Source organism: Pristis pectinata, chromosome 15, assembly GCF_009764475.1.
Source record: "Pristis pectinata isolate sPriPec2 chromosome 15, sPriPec2.1.pri, whole genome shotgun sequence".
Classification (NCBI taxonomy): Eukaryota; Metazoa; Chordata; class Chondrichthyes; order Rhinopristiformes; family Pristidae; genus Pristis; species Pristis pectinata.
This window is the reverse complement of record NC_067419.1, coordinates 35,904,837-35,925,390: the sequence shown is the minus strand read 5'-3', so window position 1 is coordinate 35,925,390 and position 20,554 is coordinate 35,904,837. Positions and strand designations below refer to the sequence as shown.

Here is a 20,554-nt window from a genome sequence, read left to right as displayed (position 1 = left end):
AGCCATTCACCTGTCACCATTACCTTCTCAAGGGAAAATAGGGATTGGCAGTAAGTACTGGTCTTGCCAGCAATTATCAGCATCCCATAAATGAATTTATTAAAAGGCCATCCAACTTCCATTTGCATTTTAAGTAAAACTATAGATTGGATGGAAGGCATTCTCATTTAAGGCACCTAATCTATAAAAAATACTTTAATTCTGTTCCTAATTTAAATCAAATCTATCAAGCATTTGTAAAAAAAAACATGCTTAATAATCATTTGTAGCTGCTGTTAAGTCCCATAGAGTATTTAACTCATTTGTACTGAGGTCCAGTAACATTGAGATTGATACTGGACTAATGTCTAAAGATCTGGATTATTGATCCCAAATCCCACCATGACAATTAGGAAATTTAAAATGAAGTAATTAAGTCAATCTGGAATTAAAATGCCAGCAGTTGTAGTGGTGGATGCTAGATTGTCACAAAACATCCAGCCTTCTTGCTTTCTGGCTTGGTGTATATTTACTCAAATGGTTGACATTAGGGAACCCAGGCAATTGACGGCTAATGAGGATGGACAAAAATTGTTAGACTTGCCAGTGACATCCAGATCCTTTAAATAAATAAAATGTCTTCTCTGAGAGGGTCATAAAGCAGAAAATGCAGTCTTTTCTCATTTTAACATGTTTCCTTTTCTTTTAAGCTTTTACGTTACCTTTCCTGAAGACAAGCTGGCTTCATTTTGAATGGCGAGGGGCTGGACGCCACATAAGGTTTGACCTCTGGTGTGGACCGACCCTGTGGATCGATGTTAACGCTCACAGCACCGGAAGCGGGCCCAGGCTGCACCATACTGTTTGCAATTTTAACTTCTGGCTGTGGCTGCTGCACAGGGATGGAACCAAGGTTGATGTGTTGGTGTTGTTGTTTATCCTGATTGATTTGAAATTGAAGTTTCTCCTTCAACCTGTACAGAAACTGGAAAAAAAATCCAAATACAGCATTTAGTTCAGGAGTAAGGTACAGAACTGTTCTATGTTCTAGAAACAGTCCAGTGGTCAAGGTTAATTGTTAAAGATAACATTAATTAGGGATGATCTAACTAATTAAATTCATCATGAAGTGATGGTATCACCAGCAAGACTTTAATATCAGGAGCTTACAGATGGTTGAAATGCAATTATCAATAGAAGATATATATAGGTCTATCATAAAGTCATACAGCACAGAAACAGTCTCTTTGGCCCATCTTCTCCATGCTGGCCAAGACACCCATCTAAGGTAGTCCCATTTGCCCACATTTGGCCCATATCCCTCTAAACCTTTCCTATCCATGTGCCCGTCCAACTGTCTTTTAAATGTTGTTAATGTACCTGCCTCAACCACTTCCTCTGATCCTTTCATTTCTATTGCCTTTACACAACCTTATTATACTGGGTACACATAATACTAAACAACAAAAATTACCCTCTGATAGCTCTCTTACATTGTAATTCCTATATGGCAAAATTATGGGTGGCTAGGATTGTGGGCACAGAGCAGTGTGCATCATGTACGCATCGAGTGTGTATCATGATGATTGATATCATTGCTGCACACTCAGCTGTCTCTGCCGATGCGCATATTCATGTGTATGGAAAACCACAATATAATTTCATGTGGAAGTGCCGATCACATTTTGCAATCAATTTTCAACTTCTAATCAATCACATCATGCATAATTAAGCATGTTCTAGGTGTCAAAATTTCTACTTTTTTTCTCCTTACTCCTAAAAATATCTAATACCATAAGCAGAAGAAGTTGAAGTCATCAGCTGTCAATTTTTTTGGACACTACAAGTGAAGGCAGGTGCACAATCTGTAGGGCAAGTTGTAAAGAACACCATATTGGTGAAGGCATTAACACCTTGTTTATTCAAAGGATGCACAGCAGGCAGACTAGATGAAAATCAAATCCTACCTATGCTAGAAATCTAAAACCAAAACATAAATTGCTAGAGATACTCAACAGGCCAGGCCACATCTGTGGGAAGAAAAACAGATTCGCTGTTTCAGGTCAAAGACTCCTTGATGGATCTGAACAAACTTTACACAGCTTCTTTTGTCTCCTTTTCAGTTCTGATCTGAAATGCTGACTCTGTTTCTCTTCCCACAGATGCATCCTGATATGTTGAGTATTCCCAGCATCTTCTGCTTTTGTTTGAGGCAGATTAAGTCATCAAGCAGTATGCAACAGTAGTTTACAGCAGTGCTGCCCAATCAGAGTTCAATACTCCAGCTAATACCATTAGCTAACCTCAAATGGCTGAAGGAATCCCCAGTTGCACTATTCAAGGGGATCATAAACCAATTAGCAACCAACCTGCAAATAGTTGCTCATGGCTGTTAGAAAAACTCAGCAACTGTTTGATGCTTTCTATAGTTGTTTCAAGTTGCAAAACTCTGTAGGGATTGGTGCGGCAGGTGCGAGAGAACTTTCTACTGATTTCAAGGCATGAACCGGTTGCACCCAATTATGGGTACATTAGTAGGCATTCCCCTCAGAATATAGCATGAATGGGGTCATTGGCAGAAGGATTTTTGGCAGGGTATTACATCCATCCTCCCTGTCCCACTTGAATCTGCTTGAATAAGGATGTCCTCTGCTACAACTGCACTCTCGGGGGTAGGATGAGGACCTCACTGCTTGGAAATGTCAAGGTGACCATGACAATCAACTTTTACACCTTCCAAGCTGGAGCTGGAGATATTTGCAACACTCTGGGAGTTTCTTATTTTTGCATAAGAAAGGTCTCTGAGAGCTCACGACATTCTATCTTCAGAGGCCAGTAGAGAGAGAAATAATTGTGAGCTTCCTCATGAATAGGGTGATGGTAACAACACATACATTGCTTTGTGGGCATCTCCAATCATTATAGCAACCAAGACCTTGTGGACATGGTCAGCTTCACACTGAGGACATCTCCCATCATGTGTGCCACTACAATCGGTGACCATGCATCAAAAATGCCTGGCAGCCTGTTCTCCCACGTTGCACCATTCCCTTTTCCCAGGATCAAATCTCAAAGAATAATTGCAAGCATCTGAACCAAACGCGTCATTCTCTCCGTTTAGATGGTGCTGGCTGGATGTAAATAGTCAAATGTTTAAGCAGGTTTGTTTTAACTGGAGATACTACTCACAATGTCCTCCTGCTGATTCATTTTACTTTCTTCTCTTTCTTAGCCAGTCCCCCGGGATTGAGGATGACTTGTTTCCACTGTGGTTTTGTGGGTTCTGAGGTGACCAGTGATTGAACTGCAGACTCTTCCACAGGTGGGACACGAGGTGGCTGTCGGGGTGGATGAACGGGTGGTTTGTGAGGGGCTGCGCTCCTTCTGTCGCTTACATGGGGCTTCTGTGTTCTCCCGCACTTGGTCTTGAAGTTTTCAATACCATCCTGAATGCGCCTTCTCCACTTTGAGAGATCATAGGCCGGAGATTCCCGGGAGTCAGTGGGGATGTTACAATTTTTCAAGAGACTTTGAGCACAAACTTGAAACCTTTTGTCTCTCCACCCAGTAATTTCTTCCCAAAACAGAGCACGGAGTAGAGTGTCTGCTTTGGGAGTATGATATTAGGCACGCAAACAACATTGCCAGCCCAATATAATAACTGAGAGTAACTAGGGTCTCAATGTTGGAGATGTTGGCCTTGGAGAGGATGCTGATTTTGGTTTGCTTTTCCTTCAAAACAGCTACCAAAGGCTGAAATCATTGAAGTCAGCAGGCAGCGTAAACCTGCATTGTAATTGATGGAGCTGGTAAGTCATACATCACAACCTTTGTGACGTTTACTGAGCTTAACACACTTAGCTGCCTGAGTCTTTGAGGGAAATTCACTTTGAAAGTATTGATTGCACAAATCTTTCATCAAAAATTGTTCTGAACATTTTTGAGCAAGTACACGGAAACAAATGGCAAAAACGGTTTTGAATTTCCTCCCAAAGTGTTCTACGTTCTAAAATGTGACGGTCTTCTTACAAATAAGAATGATGGACATTGTATGATGGATATTCTCTTCAATGAATGACAACCAGAGCAATTGTTTTAAAACTGGAATGCTGTGACACAGTAAGTTGCAGAAGTATACTCATAGAAAGGGGTCTTACCATTAAACATGTGATGATAATAACAAAGGCAGTGAGGAATATGACAACGGTATAGACACCTTCTTTGTTCCAGAGTCCATCTCTCCCATGGTCTCCATGCAAAGCATTTTTCTGAAATCAAGCAAATGATTGACATCAGACCTGAGTGCATGGCTGCTGGGCTAAATCTCTGTTAACTGTTCACTTACGTGTTTGCACTTTCTTTCCCAACAGGGAACATGTAACACGTGCACTTGTCACAGTTATAAACCACACAAGAAAACAATTCAAGCAGATACACTTGTCAAAAATACTTTACTGATCAGATTTTGAAATGTATTTCTCCTAATTAACTGCTAAAACAATTTTAAACAAAGTCAACCTATATCCCGTGAGAGACACAGAGCAGCTTACAACAGCACTTTGAATCATACATGACAGAAATTGCTTAAAGTACCTCCAGTGTCCTTCAGCAAGCTTTGGATAGCGACAGCTCACAGTAAGGATCTATTTCTACAAATTGTTTTATCTCAAAATTACTTCCTGCAGCTGCGAAGTGCAGCAATGCATTTTTGGCAAGCAAGTTGAAAACTAAATGTTCTGTCTTTTTCCTTCCTCCTTTTCCAGACAGCTCCTTCATGGGATATTGATCTCCTCTCAAACTTCTTTTCTCCAAGGAGAACAATGGCAGCTTCACCTTATAGATCAAATCCCTCTCCTCCAGGACCATTGATCTTTCCTGCATTCTCTCTAGGACCTTGCTGAAATGAAGTAATCAGATCTGGATGAAATACTCTGGTTGTGGCCCAACCAGGCTCAATGCCGCTTCCCTGCTTTTGTTCTTTATTCCTTTATTTGTGAATTTTAGGATCCCACCATTCTCTGAACCTGTCCTAACACTTGGAGCCCTTCATCTGAAATCTACACATTCAGATATGAGTTCTGCAGTCTGTATGGTTCACTTTATTAATCATCTGTGGTGTCAAGGGAAAGCTTTTAAACAAAGTGCAGATGTGCCTGATATGTTGGTGGCACCATGTCAGGGGTGATGTTACTAAGTTCCTCATGCTTACAAACAGCTAATGAAAATAATTTCTCAGTTGTTGAACAAAGAAATGGGCACATCAAAAACAAAACTATTCTCAATCATTTCCCTCACTGCTAAGATGATAATATTTCAATATCAATCACTGTGCTAAACTGCTGAAATCAACCATCACAAAGATGTTTGTTAATGGTCTTCTCATCTGCTTAAACCAATTAACAGCAGTTTCACAAAACTGCTTTCATAATCACTGCTCTGTGGGTGCAGACAACTAAACAAAAACTTGCTTTCTGCGAAAGCGTATGTTCTCTTTCCACGTGATCTTTAATTCCATTGCAGTTTTTCCCACCTCACACTTCTTTAGTCAGGACTCGAACCTAGCTGAAGAACAAAAAAAGAAATGCAGGTATAATTAAGAAGAAAAGTATTATTTTACTGTTTATTTTGCAAGCTGGATTAAGCCCTCTCGGGACTTCATTGCTTTTATATTACCCAAGAAATTGTTTCCGAAAATCAAAAAAACAGCAAATGCTGGAAATCTGAAATAAAAGCAGATACAGTCAGCAAGTTAGGCAGTGTCTGTGAAAAGAGAAAGAGGATATACTGATTGTCTGTGTGTGTGTGTATGTGTGTGTGTGTGTGTGTGTGTGTGTGTGTGTGTGTGTGTGTCTATGTGTGTCTGTGTGTGTGTCTGTGTATCTGTGTATGTGTCTGTGTGTGTCTATGTGTGTCTGTATGTATCTGTCCTTGTGTACGTGTCCACATGTGTGTGTGTGTGTGTGTGTGTCTATGTGTGTCTGTGTGTGTGTGTCTGTGTGTGTCTATGTGTGTCTATGTGTGTCTGTATGTATCTGTCCTTGTGTACGTCTCCACATGTTTGTGTGTGTGTGTGTGTGTGTGTGTGTGTGTGTGTGTGTGTGTGTGTGCACGCGCGCGCATTGGACAAAAAGTAGCTTCAAAATTATCTTCAAAATCTCCTTGAAAAAAAGTGACACCCTCACTGACTCACAGGGATTCCTGTCCCATGACCAATCAAAGTGGAGTAGCATCCACAAAGGCACTAAGTATCCTGAGTCTCCACCACTGGAAGCCATTCGCAAGGAGAGCAAGGAGCATACAACACTGTCAACTCCCCACCCACCCCATCAGCTGCCATCTGTCCCATCCGTGGAAGAGTCTGCCGACCCAGTGTGAGACTCCGCCCCCAGCTCAGAAGCCACAGAAATTGAGTGGAAGCAACTTATCCACAACCCTGAGGGCTGTCTAAGTATTTCAGACCTTTGCTACAGCAATTACCATCACATAGAGTTTTTTACATGTACCAAATCAAAATGTATGAATCTCTGTATGTCTTAACTCGACATATTATCAACATGTCTTGTGCAATGTTTATCTTGAATTTTATGGAGAGCAAAATAAATGGACTAGTTTAAACCAGGCATTAAATGTGCTCAAGGAATAAATAGACATGTTGCAGCACTGAAATACACAGTAAACAGTCACAGCTTTTTCATCACAAAATGCAGATGGTGACTCCAGGAAACCGGAGCACCAGAGGAAACACAAGTGGACATGCGAAGAATGTACAAAGTCCTTACAGACAGTAGTTGGAATTGAACCTGGGTTGCTGGCGCTGTAAGAGCATTACAATAACCGCAACACTACCGTGTATGCAATGACAGATCTGAGCCCACCAACACTGTACACGTTGTATGCAATGACAGGTCGGCACCCACCAACACTGTACACGTTGTATGTAATGGCAGACTTGTACCCACCAAAACTGTAGACGTTGTATGCAATGACAGGTCAGCACCCACCAACACAGTACTCTTTATATGCAATGAGAGACCTGTATCCACCAACACTGTACATGTTATTTCAATGACAGACCCTGTATCCAGCTATACTGTACCTGTGTTATGGTGCCAGACCTGTGACGTCCAACATAGCATCCCCAATGCCAGGCTCAGTATTAGCTCGGTCCCAAGCCTAATATTGGGTGGGTTCTGTGGATCCGGGTCTGGTATTGGCAAAGTGTCAAGGATCCAGAGCTAGCAGGCATTCAGCAGAGTCAAGATCTTACCTCAAGCATTCATCTCATCCCGAAGTGTCAGCTGTCCATTTCCTTTCACAGATGCTGCCTGACCCATTGGGTTCCTCCAGCAGTTTGGGTTTTTTGTTCCAGATTTCAGTCTTTGCAGTTTCTTTTATCTCTGCCTTCACCATTACTTGAACGTAAGTTTCAACTTCAAGTTGAAACAAAATCTAATCCTACAGCGCCTTTACAAAGGGGTCGTGTTCTTTTTTTCAAAACGCTGGTAGGCTATGACATACACATCATCTCTCAGAACTCAAAGACCAATATGTTCATTTTGTTCCAGACAAAACTTTTATGCAGGTTGATACAGATAAATAGTTTGTAATGAATGATACCAGATATGCATCTCCAAAAGGAGAACTGATTAATGTATTTTGATTACAAAGGACCCTTGTCACCAGTACGTTCATCATTCCCGACTCTTGGAACAAAAAAGTGAAAATGCACTTTTGCCAGAGAAAAAAGAAGTCTACTTTAAGATGAATTTGCCTTGATAGATCTACATTACAATTTGGGTAAAAGTCTTTTTTTAATTGCTGTGAGAAATATGATTTGCATAATAATAAAGTACAATAGACACCCTTGTCTTCACAATTAATCGCCATCAAGATGAATCCATGTCTTTACATTACAAAATATTTCAACTGCATATCTGTATACAGGTAGAAAAATATAACATTGCACGTATTTTAAGATTGCATATAATTTAAGATAAAGTCCATGCACATAAATTAGCCACACTAGAAGAAAGAATAAATTGTCTTTTTATTTTTCTATTTTTATGTTGTCATTTACTTTGCTGTTTTCTACATTGTATTTTTTAGTGCTCTATAACCTACAGTAGTGGAACAACTGCACTCATCCCACGTTTAAGCAAGACCTCTGGGCTTTAAATTACATAAGTGCCTTCCATCAATCTGCACACTTAAAACTGAACACTGTGCTCAAAGGCAATACAGCAACCAAGCTGAATTGTGTCACCCAGCCAAGATTCAAATCTTCAAAAGGTGTCAAATTACCACCTGCAATCCTCTGGCCAGCTTTGGTAAACAACTATTAGAGTGATCAGCTGTTTGCCATCTTCCATTCTGAAAGGATTCCAGCCTATGGAAATACAAACAAGCCTGGTGCACACAGCCACAATAAATCAACATGCATCAACTCAGTCATGCAGAATTCCTTATCCTTACTCATAACCAGCTTTTTCCTAAGCATTTGAAGTTTCAAAGTGCACACAGAATTATCCTTTACACACCTTAAGGCTGCTCCCCCATGCAATAAGATCATGGCTGATTTCATCTTGGCCTTAACTCCACCTTCCTGCCTGATCACCCCCATGATCCAAAATTTTATCTCTCTGAGTCCTGAATATATTCAATAACTCAGCCTTTAACACTCACTGTCGTAGAGAATTCCAAAGATTCAGATAAGAAATTCCTCCTTATCTTTTAAACAAGCCACACCTTCAACTGGTTAGGATGGAGTTGCGTACGAGAAAACCAAGTCCTCACATGTCACTAAAATGCAAAATTGCATAATTCCCAAGATCTGTTTCTATCTTATTATATTGTGATTTTGGTTGGCAGTTTATACATCCTTTTAGTTGCACTTGGTGCAAGGGTTAGAGAGGAGACGAGGAAGTAATTACGTGGCTGGTCCAGCAGAGTTTAAGGTCAATGGCAACCCCCAGGTTGTTGATAGTGGGGGACTTGGCGATGTATAGCCAGTAATGAATGGCCAGTAATGAATGGCCATTTGTACCTGCTATATTCAATGCACCACTAAGTCTTCAGTTCTTTGAACATTTGATTCATATGTGTCAGTTGTGCCATTAATTTTTTAAAATTTTCTGCCATACCTGAGCCAATTAATTCATTCCTTCATGGCTGTGCCTGCTGCTCTATTAATTTATTTGTCGATATACCTCTACAGTAGAATTTCTTCGTCTTCTGATCCCTGCTGCCACGTTAGTTTATTCATTAGCTGCAGTGAACTCTTGTATGAATTCACAGATTCATTAGCACAGACAAATCTAATCTGTTGCTGTATTAATCTCAATTGATGTGTCCTCTATATGTGTTAATTTAGCAACTTTGTGGTTCTCACTGTTGCTCCATTCCTGTTTCCATTTACATTTAAGTGAAAGCTTCTTAGTATCCAGTGGGGTACAGCTTATGTACTTTGTGTAGGTTGCCGTATGTTCGGATTTCACCTTACAATGGCATTGTTTAAAGAAGGTCTTGGCAGTGTAGCTGTTAGCTTAACGCTATCACAGCGCCGGGGAACTGGGTTCAATTCCGGCCACTGTCTGTAAGAAGCTTGTACGTTCTCCCCATGTCTGTGTGGGTTTCCTCCGGGTGCTACGGTTTTTTCCCACATTCCAAAAGTTAGGATTAGGAAGCTGTGGGCATGCTGTGTTGGCACTGGAAGCGTGGCGACACTTGCGGACTGCCCCCAGAACACTCTACGCAAAGATGCATTTCACTGTGTGTTTCGATGTACACGTGACTAATAAAGATATCTTATCTTATTTTATTGTGATTTTGCATTATAAGTGCCAGCAGGATTCCCATGCAAACACAAGAGTCTTTAATTTACTAACTGAGCTTTGCTGGCGATTTTCTGGCTGCACTCCGACTTGGAGTTCAAAGGCAGAGCAGGACTTTACTGGAATTCCCCAGCTTTTACTCTGGGGAATCTGCTCCGGTGTAGAACTGGCACGGAGCCTGCAAATCCATTCATTTCAATGAAGGTTGTATAGCTGCAACTATTTATACTTTTTACAAAAAACTATGCCTGAAGCAATATTTTTAACTATTTTAAAATGTCTGTTAGTGCTTTGAGGAAACTTTATTTTTATTAATAATTTTTAATTGAAAAAATAATTCTAGATAGTTTACAAATACTACATCAGGGAATACAGAAGCATTGTAAAATTTGCTGTTAGACAGCAAATCTAAAGGAGGGGTTTCATGTGCGGGCTTATCCTGGCCTTTAGACACATTGCACATTGCCTTGGAACCACTCTGAGCTTGATTGCCTAGCTCCAATACAGTCCTGGCCAGTAGGATTCCCATTTTGGATGTGGATCAGTTTGTGTGCGAATCAATCTTAATTAATGGCCAGTGCGTTCAGGAGCCCATTCAGGAAAATCTGGGCCAAGAACTGTTTGGGCTTCAAACTTTGCTTACACAGTGAAATCCATCTGCTGGCTGTCTTTTAGCAGTTTGTTGCCAACACTGAGCATCAGGCAGGCACTGCAAAGGAGAGGTGGAAGTAAGGAATGGCAGAGGGAGGTTGCAGTCAAAGAAAGGGAAAGGCAATTTAGAAGCTGGGAAAGTGGTGGTTGGGAATGGCCTATGAAGTTAACATGGAATTGGCAGGATTGTTCTTCTACCTCCCAGTGCCTCATTAGCAGTAAATTTTTTAATAAAATTTACTGGATCAGATAATACTGAATGCAGCCTGTGGTTCCTACCCACCTTGACTAACCTGTTGCAGATACAGGTCGACCGAGCTGACCTTCCGAATCCAAGAGGCATCCGGCAAGGTGCAGCAGTCTCCCAGATGTGACCAGGCCTCAGGCAGTGAATCCCAAAGTCTGCACCCATGATGCCCCAAAAGCCTTTGATGGTTCATGGCTGGTTAAAGATTTTGGAATGATCTTTAAATATCTCTGCTAGTAGGAAACATCTGTAAATTATTTCAATAGACTAAAATAATTAAAATGCAAAACCTACTAAAATAAATTTAAAAAATTAAAAATTGCCATATTAGTAATTAAAAACATTAAGATAAAGTAAATTAAATAAACAACTCAGCTTTTCTTACAGTGTTGATGACTCCATTCAGATGAATATGGTGGCAGTTAATGCATCAGATTGCCCTGGCATAAATCCAGGGGCCAATGGAAAGTGCACCTGGCCTACCTCCTCAGCACATCAATATTTCTCCACTGGGTTTACTAATGAGTCCAGCTGTGGACTGGGACATTTGCATCTGACCCTGAGCTTATCTTGGACCTGCGTGTTTGACTGCACACACGTGGACGTCCAAGCTGTGCTGAAAATTGAGCAGCAATCTCTGACAGAACTAGCAGACTCTAGTTTTGGAGATTGCCTGCAGCAGTTCACTTGCTTATTATCCAGACCTGATATCCTGAATGCAGCTGGTCCAGCTCTGCATCTAGCTTTATTCTGCCTTATCTGTGATTAGCAGCTGGTAGAGGTTTACCAATGGCCTGTATGCCAGTAAACAGAGAAACCACAGGACAAGAAGACCAATACCATACAGTTCACCTTCTACCTCTCATCTTCAGACATACAAAAGAGAGCATACTGTACCTCGGTACAAATGACAATAATAAACCAATACCAATAAGGAATAAGCTGTCCTATTAGAATACATTTCATGCTGAGTCTTTATTTTCTAAATATGTTAGCCCCATTCAACAGTATTAAGCTATCCCAATAATGATTTGATCTTTATGTAAGAGATGAAACAAACACAATTATTGTTGCTGCTTCAGGCATCCATCAAAGGTATACTGTACTACAACTTGGAGTACCCCAAAACCAGATGATTACTTGATTTGTTAAATCAGAGCATAATTTGTAGTTCAATGTCTTTTGTTGTCTATTGTCCAATTCGTCATTGCCTTAACGAGCTTTTATTGGGCATTAAATAAGTAAACAATGAGGGAAAATACATCATGCTTATCAAGCAGCTCAATTTTCAAAAGATGTGGTTCAATCCTCCAGTTTCTCAAAGTACGTACAGTTCTGCTTAGATTTCTCAATCAAAACAGTCAAAAGTAAACCACTCTTACCTCAGGGGTAACCTGTGTGATGCCAAATTCTGAGAGACTTTGGTGCATCATATTTACATTGAGCGATTGTATCACTTCTTCAGAAGGTATTGGATCTAATATGCCACTTTCACGATTCATTGGAGATATATAAAATTCAATGCAGTTTTTCTTTACCTGCGTATTTTTCCAAACATAAAAACATAATAATAATTTAACAGGCCAAACACGCATTAGGAGAATAACTCCTCATCTGTCCTTCTGGTCCCCACACCCTCAGCACAATCCCCTGTCACCCCGGTTACTGGTTCTCTTAACCCCTCCTCCCCCTGGTTCCATCTGGTCCTCATCCCTCCCTTATCTGGTTCCACTTATCACCTTCTTTACTTATCAGATTCTAGCATCTGCAACCTCTTGTTTCAGCCTCCAGCCTCCTCTCCCCCATCTGACTCCAGCTGCCCCCTTTTTTCTCTCTCCTTTCCTGTCTCCACCCATCACTCACAAGCCACCATCTCCTGACTCCACCCTTCCTCCTTGCCTGGTTCCACCTATCGCCTGCCAGTCCCTGCCTCACCCCTCCCTCTCACCTCTTTATATTGGCTATCTCCCCTCTACACTCTCAGTCCTGATGCAGGGTCTTAACCTGAAACATCAGCTTGTCCCTTTGCCTGCACAGATGTTTGACCTGCTGAATTCCTCCAGCAGTTTGTTTTTGTGCTCCAGATTCCAGCATCTGTAGGCTCTTGTGCCTCTATGACAATAATTTAACAATAAACAATTTCCACAACCAAAAACTCACTTTTCTGCATATTAACAGAAGAAATAATTTACATTACAGTGTCAAATTTCCAAAGGTATTTAAAAACAAAAATCTGACAAGACTAATTTACGTGACATTTGCACTCCAATAGTGAAATATAAAACTGATAGATTGTATAAACCAAGCAGATTGCAGGGAGAATGGAATGGATTACTGAGTGCCTTTCACAAGGCTCTGATTAACACTGCACATAAAGGCTTTGATTAGTTCTTTAGGGCAGGCACGGTAGTGTAGTGGTTAGCGCAACGCTATTACAGCGCCAGCGACCTGGGTTCAACTCCAGCCACTGTCTGTAAGGAGTTTGTACGTTCTCCCCGTGTCTGCATGTGTTTCCTCCGGGTGCTCCGGTTTCCTCCCACATTCTAAAGACGTACAGATTAGGAAGTTGTGGGCATGCTATGTTGGCATCAGAAGCATGGCGACACTTGCGGGCTGTCCCCAGAACACTCTATGCAAAAGATGCATTTCACTGTGCGTTTCGATGTACATGTGACTGATAAAGATATCTTATCTTATCGGGCCTACATTAGCTATTCTCTAGGTTTCAAGTAATCGCCAGTGATTTGGGATAAAACTGATACATTCTACTAATTTGTTCTTTGGCAGCAAAGTAGAATTTGTTCACAAAGGATTGTTTTACTTCAGTGATAGCTGATATTTGATCATGCGAATAATTTTGCCAAATTAGATCATTATAACAGTGGCAGTGTTACATTTATCAAACGCAATGCTATACTTCATTTTTTAAAATCTTTTTAGGCAGTCCCTCAGGATGACTTGTTTCCACTCTGGCTTTGTGGATTCTGAAGTGGCTGAAGTGGGAAATGCTAAGTCTTCTACAGCTGGAGCTGGAGGTGGGGGCTGAAAGGGTAGGCATTGGGTCATTTGTAAGATGATTTGTTTCCTTCCACTGCTTACACAAGGCTTCTGAGTGCTTTTGATGCATGATGCTATGTGCCTGTGATGCTGCTGCAAGTAAGTTTTCCACTGCACCTGTGCATACACGTATTTGTGCACGCGGCAATAAACTCGACTTTGACTTTGACTTAAGTTTCTCTACATCATCCTGAATGTTCCTTCTCCTCTTTGAATGGTTAATGGCCAGAGGTTTCAAGAAGTCAGGAGGGAAGTTCCACTCCTTTAAGGTAGCTTTAAGCTCACCCTTTAAATATTTTTCACTAACCACTAATAATCTCCCATGGCAGAGCTCAGAATAAAATATTTGTTCTGGAGTCCGGTGTTAGGCATGCAAACAACATAGCCAGCCCAACATAGCTAACTGAGTATGAATAAGGACTCAGTGCTGGGGATATTGGCCTAGGAGAGGTCTCTGACATGGATTTGCTTATCCATGCAATGAATTGAGGATTTTAGCAGAGACCGCACTGACAGCATTTTCCCAGTGCTTTGAGATACCTGCTGTTGATAGTCCAGTTGTCAGAGCTTATTGGGAGACAACGATCAGTGCTGCCAGGTAGACAATACCTTTATGCTAGGCTTAAGGTCTTTCTCTTCAAATACTATTTCCCTCAGTCAACGAAAGGCTGTGCTGGCTCATCAAAGGCAGTGATGAATTTCATCAGCAATGTCTGCCTTCTCCAGGAAGGTAGCTCCTGAAATATGGGAAGGGGTCTATGTTTTCCAGGGTCTCATACTGAATCTGTGATGTCAGAGGGCAGTGTGGTACAGCGAGGGTAAGTTGATAGAGGACCTCGATCTTGCAGATATTGAATGAAAGACCCATCCTCTCATTTGCTTTGTTAAAATATTAAATTCTTTGCTATCTTCAAATGCATATTACAAGCATCCTGCATAATTTTTTTCTGAATCACTTCTAGAATCTAACTTGGTGCAGTGGCACAAGTAGTAAATGTTAAGTGATTGTAAAGGTAACTTACATTGAGGTGATTGATATGAACTTGCTGTGGCAAAAGTCCCAAGGCAGCAGCTATTCCTTCACGGAATATCCGAAGTAAGGTAACATTCATTTTTTTTACATCCATTTGCATTGCCTGAAAAGAAGGTAAAATTGAACTTGTGAACTTGCCAGGATTTTGTGCATCTTTCAACCAAGTACATATGCAGTTAGCTTTAAGGATTTCATCAAAGGCAAAATATACCACTGAACATATTTGGATCCACTGATCACTCAAAGTATATCAGGGCACATACCATCAGGCTTAAGGACAGCTTCTATCCCACTGTGATAAGACTATTGAATGGTTCCCTTATATGAGATGGACTCTTACCTCACGATCTACCTTGTGACTTTGCACCTTATTGTCTACCTGCACTGTACTTTCTCTGTAGCTGTGACACTTTACTCTGTAATGTTATTGTTTTTACCTGTACTACCTCAATGCGCTCTGTACTAAATCAATGCAACTGCACTGTATAATGATTTGATCTGCATGATCAGTATGCAAGACAAGTTTTTCACTTTATCTCGGTACAAGTGACAATAATAAACCAATACCAATACCAATACCTTGAAAGGAAACATGGTAATAAATGTATGCTTATAAAGTATAGACAATATTCAGAAATGGGTTGATAAGTGGCTAGTAACATTAGCACCACAAAAATGCCAGGCAATGACCATGTACAACAAGAGAGAATCCAACCACATACCCTTAACATCTAATGGCATTGCCATCACTGAATCCAATACCAGTATCAGCCAAAACCTTAGTATCACTAAAGCAGTGTTGTGTGTAACCCAGATGCTGTTATTAAAAATCCTGGAAACATAGTGCTTATTTGCAAAGGTCCCAGAATGGCATTGTTAGATTTCCCAGCGTACCCCAGCACTCAGAATGCACTACTCTATTTATCTTAAGCCTTACAGCAGCAATCATGTCTTCCAGACCTTAAAGGGACTGATTCATATTACAAGCAGCATTCTTCCACCCACTGGAGAGTACTGCTGCTTAAAGAATCAATGATACTATAATGGGAAGGGGTGGAGATGTATTTCCAGAGAAAGTTGGACAGACAAGTGAACAATTTCTGTTCCAAAGATTTTTCATTCCAAACAAGAACAATACTCTCAGAAGGCATGAGCAGGGAGCCATGGAGAGCTTTTAGGGCTGCAGTATGCATTCCTGACAGGATATTGCCAGAGTTCTCTCTCTATGAACCTCATATTTTACAAGTACATTCTGTGGGAAGCCTGCATGGTAGCAAATCCTTCTGCCCATTCTGTTTGCTCTTGCAGGCTGAAGGAAAAGCAAAAGCGTCGACTGTCCATTTCCCTCCACAGGCGCTGCCTGACTTGCTGAGTTCCTCCAGCAGATTGTTTTTTGCTCCAGATTCCAGTATCTGCAGTCCCTTGTGTCTCCAGACAAAGTCTTCACTGCTTGAGTACGGAGCATGAGTGACTTCCATATTACATCACCACATCTGTTCCCCGCCCCTACCTCCCACCACTCTGTGCAGCGCACTGAGATGTGGAGAGATCAGGATCAGAAGATTGGAATGCTCCCAAGGCAAGGAAGCTGACTCTGACTTTCATAGACAAAGCAATCAAAGCACACAGGTGGGATTGCATTTGAAATCATGGGAGGGTCACAGATCTTAGTGATGACAGAAAGAAATTTGAGCTTTCACTCTTTAAAATGTACAGTTTCAAGTAAACAGGGTTAGTACAAGTTGAACATCAAAAAACTGCAGATGCTGAAAATTTGAAACAAGAACAGAAATTGGCAGTAACACTCAGCAGATCAGGTAGTGTCTGTGGAAAGAAAAATAGTTAATGCTTCAGGTTGAAGACATCTTGCCAGAACTAGGAAAGAGAGTTGTTGCTCCCTTTCCCAGCTCAACTTGAAATGTTAATTCTATTTCTCTCTCCACAGATGCTAATTGACCTGCTGAGTGCTTCTGGCATTTTCTGTTTTTATGTTATGCTGGTAAAAGTGGTTGTTCTGCAAATACAAGACACAAGAGAGACTGCAGATGCTGGAATCTGCAGCAACACACAGAAAGCACTGGAGGAACTCAGCAAGTCAGGCAGCATCAATGAAGGGAAATGGACAGTTGACGTTTCAGGTCGAGACCCTTCATCTGTCCAGCATTTTTTGCATGTTGTTCTGCAAATACAATGTTTTCAGAATAGTGAGGTCAAAAGTAATTTAAGAGAAAGGTTTTGGGTGTCACACCATTATTGACATTATTTGGGGAAATTTTAGATCATTGAAAAGAGAATTCTAGTCCTAATGAAAATGGCACTGGGAATGATGGGTCAGATTTCTCGTTGGGTGGTAGGAGGCCTGGAAATGTGTCCAATGTTTCTTGACTAGGGGTTAAGCCAATTTTCAAACCTACAGCAGTATCTTAGTCAGAGCTCTGCAAAGGAATTAATAGGCCATCACATAACAGGCCTGTTCATCCTTGATCCAGCCCATTGCCCACTCTCACAGTTACCCCGTGGTCCTTCTGCTGTCTGTGTAGCCATACTTTAGACAGCCCTGCAAGTCCAGCCAACCTGGAGGCCTCATTGTTGTGGCCATCCTATGAGGTGGAGCAATCTACAAGCAGCATCTAGGCTTCAGGCAGTAGATCCCGAGGTCCCATGTCTGGAAATCCCTGATGGACATCTGTCAGATCCACAGCGTGAAAGGATTGAACAGCTTTTTTCCAAGTGTCTGTCATCATTCATTTAAGAACTGTTCAATGGATTTGAATAACTAAGAAATAATAAAAAATACATTTAGAAGTAACATATTTACCTAATACAAATTTAGGGCTTAGAAATTAACTAAAAACATATAAATTTATAGTAAAACAGGGAATCAACATGGAACAGAGGTCAACACAGCACACTTCAAGGATGTGTGCTTAGCCCATTGCTCTACTCTCTCTACACTCATGACTGTGTGGCTAGGCACAGCTCAAACGCCATCTATAAATTCGTTGATGACACCACTGCTGTTGGCAGAATCTCAGATGGCGATGAGGAGGTGTACAAGAGTGAGAGAAATCAGCTGGTTGAGTGGTGTCGCAACAACAACCTCGCACTCAACGTCAGCAAGACCAAGGAATTGATTGTGGACTTCAGGAAAGGGAAGTCAGGAGAACACACACCAGTCTTCATTGAGGGGTCAGCGGTGGAAAGGGTGAGCAGCTTCAAGTTCCTGGGTGTCAACATCTCAGAGGATCTATCCTGGGCCCAACACATTGATGCAATCATGAAGAAGGCATGCTAGCAGCTCTACTTCATTAGGAGGTTGAGGAGATTTGGTATGTTACTAAAGACTTGCAAATTTCTGCAGATGTACAGCGAAGGGCTGCATTTTGACTGGTTGCATCACAGCCTGGTATGGAGGCTCCAATGAACGGGATCGAAAGAGGCTGCAGAAGGTTGTAGACTCAGCCAGCTCCATCACAGGCAAACCCTCCTCACCATTGAGGACATCTTCAAGAGGTGGTGCCTCAAGAAAGCAGCATCCATCATTAAGGACCTTCACCATCTGGGACATACCCTCTTCACGTTACTACCATCAGGGAGGAAGTACAGGAGCCTGAAGACCCACACTCAACATTTCAGGAACAGTTTCTTCCCCTCCACCATCAGATTTCGGAACGATCCATGAATCCATGAACACTACCTCGTTATTCCTCTTTTGCACTATTTATTTATTTTTGCAATTTATAGTAATTTTTATGTCTTGCACAATACTGCTGCCGCAAAACAACTAACTTCACGAAGTATGTCAGTGATAATAAACCTGATTCTGATTCTGAAAAATTCCAAGTATTTACCATTTAATAAAAGATCAACAACCCCATCCCTGCATGACAGCCCAGATAGGACCATCTGGCCTTTCAGCCCACAATGCTCAGGCCCTGTTCCTAGCTCAATAGGAGTCCAACAGCAGGCCAGGAAGTTGAACACATTGGCACCTGACCTCTTGTTCATCTGTGTTGCAATCGATAGGCATTGAAGTCAGGAGAAAGCTGACCCACACACTGCAATCAGCTGCCAATCATCAGTACTGTCCAACATTTTAGAAAGAACATAAATTTCATTAAAGCAGTCATCCCAAGTCTATGTAAAAATATTGGATCAGTCAATTCTTACCAACCAGTGACCTTGATCCTTCACAGTCTCCTCCATGGTTCTCCACCTGTGCAGCAACTAGTCATTAACCCACTCGATTTACACCACATGATACAATGATCAAAATTTAGAATTTAGAAAGTGTTGAAAATAATTAAGTCATTGGATAGTATTTAGGAGAACAAAGGAAAGGCAATTCTTGAAGGGAGGTTTAGCAACAAATATATGCTAACCATCAAAATCTGAAGGACACAATGAAACCAACAACGGCCATTTGCCATTTAATTTTGTCTCAGAAAAAAAATCCCCTCATGTTAAAAACAATTTTAACACACACTTTACTGTAGCGGTTAGTGTAATGCTATTACAGCGCCAGCGACCCGGGTTCAATTCCAGCCACTGTCTGTAAGGAGTTTGCATGTTCTCCCTGTGTCTATGTGGGTTTCCTCCAGGTTCTCTGGTTTCCTCCCACATTCCAAAGACGTGTGGGTTAGGAAGTCGTGGGCATGCTATGTTGGCACCGAAAGCATGGTGACACTTGCAGGCTGTCCCCAGAACACTCTGCGCAAAAGATGCAATTCACTGTGTTTCGATGTACATGTGACTAATAAATATATCTTATCTTATTATTAAAAGAATGCACATCTACCTGTCAATTTGGTTGATTGCTTGATAAATTAAAGATTTTTTTTGTTCAATGTTTAAACAAAACACATTAATTCACCCTATTAAAAACGATCTTAATGTAGCACAACGGTATTGTTCCACCTACAATATTTGCAAACTTTCAACTTTGATCATTGAATGAAAAACAAGGCAAAACAAAAAGTGGTTTAAATATTTGATAGGACTTTCATGGCTTTTGGAATGACCTCCAATCCAAAGAATCAAATTCAGAGGACAAAGCCAGACAAAAATGTTGTAAATTATAAATGGTTGCCTTGGTTATCATAACTAAACAGGAAATGGCTAATGTCTTTTCTTGGATGGAAAGGTTAAATGTTGAATTGCAATTAAAATGCATCTGCATACCTCTAGGTGTGGATGATTATGAAACCTCTTCCTGCACAGAATAGAACATAAAACGTGTTTCCTGCTGTTATAGCTAAGCCTGCTATGTTAATTAGCTGTGGCTGTTTCTTTAGCACTTAGAAATGTCTCTTGAGTTCCTATTTGATTATATACAGTTTCTCCAGAGGAAATCATCATCTTGGTGGATTGTAGAAAAATTACCAACAATTTTCTCCACAAAATGAAGTGGAAATAATATTCACATTGCTTGTCTGATGGGAGCAGTGCATGTCAACATTTTGAGAATGTTTTGTCTTGAGATTTAAACTTCTAATTTCATTTGGCAATAGAATTTAAATGTCAAACAATTTCAGCTTAAAGCTTTAAGAAATTAAAATCCTTGCAGGTATTGTGTTTTGAGGATATTATAATTTTAATATTTCAAAAGCAATTAAACAACTAATTACTTAAGTTTCACTGTGTAATACAAACCTAGCCAATGCCCTCAGCAGGATAGAACTTTTATCAATAGCAACAGCATCTATGTTTCAAACAGCATAAATAATGAAAGCTTTTAGGAATGTTACAAGTTGATAT

The 20,554-nt window shown here is 40.8% G+C and overlaps 1 protein-coding gene across 1 annotated transcript in view; it reads right to left on the bottom strand.

The window, feature by feature from the left end:
* The window catches only part of LOC127578371 (receptor-type tyrosine-protein phosphatase R-like), a 175,858-nt gene that overhangs the window by 117,793 nt on the left and 37,511 nt on the right, over nucleotides 1-20,554 (bottom strand). The window contains exons 3-6 of the mRNA XM_052030316.1: nucleotides 14,787-14,900; nucleotides 12,090-12,245; nucleotides 4,137-4,247; nucleotides 702-964 (exon numbers count right to left, since the gene is read on the bottom strand). Of these exons, the coding sequence (XP_051886276.1) occupies nucleotides 702-964; nucleotides 4,137-4,247; nucleotides 12,090-12,245; nucleotides 14,787-14,900 (644 nt within the window). The remainder of the gene's footprint in view (nucleotides 1-701; nucleotides 965-4,136; nucleotides 4,248-12,089; nucleotides 12,246-14,786; nucleotides 14,901-20,554) is intronic.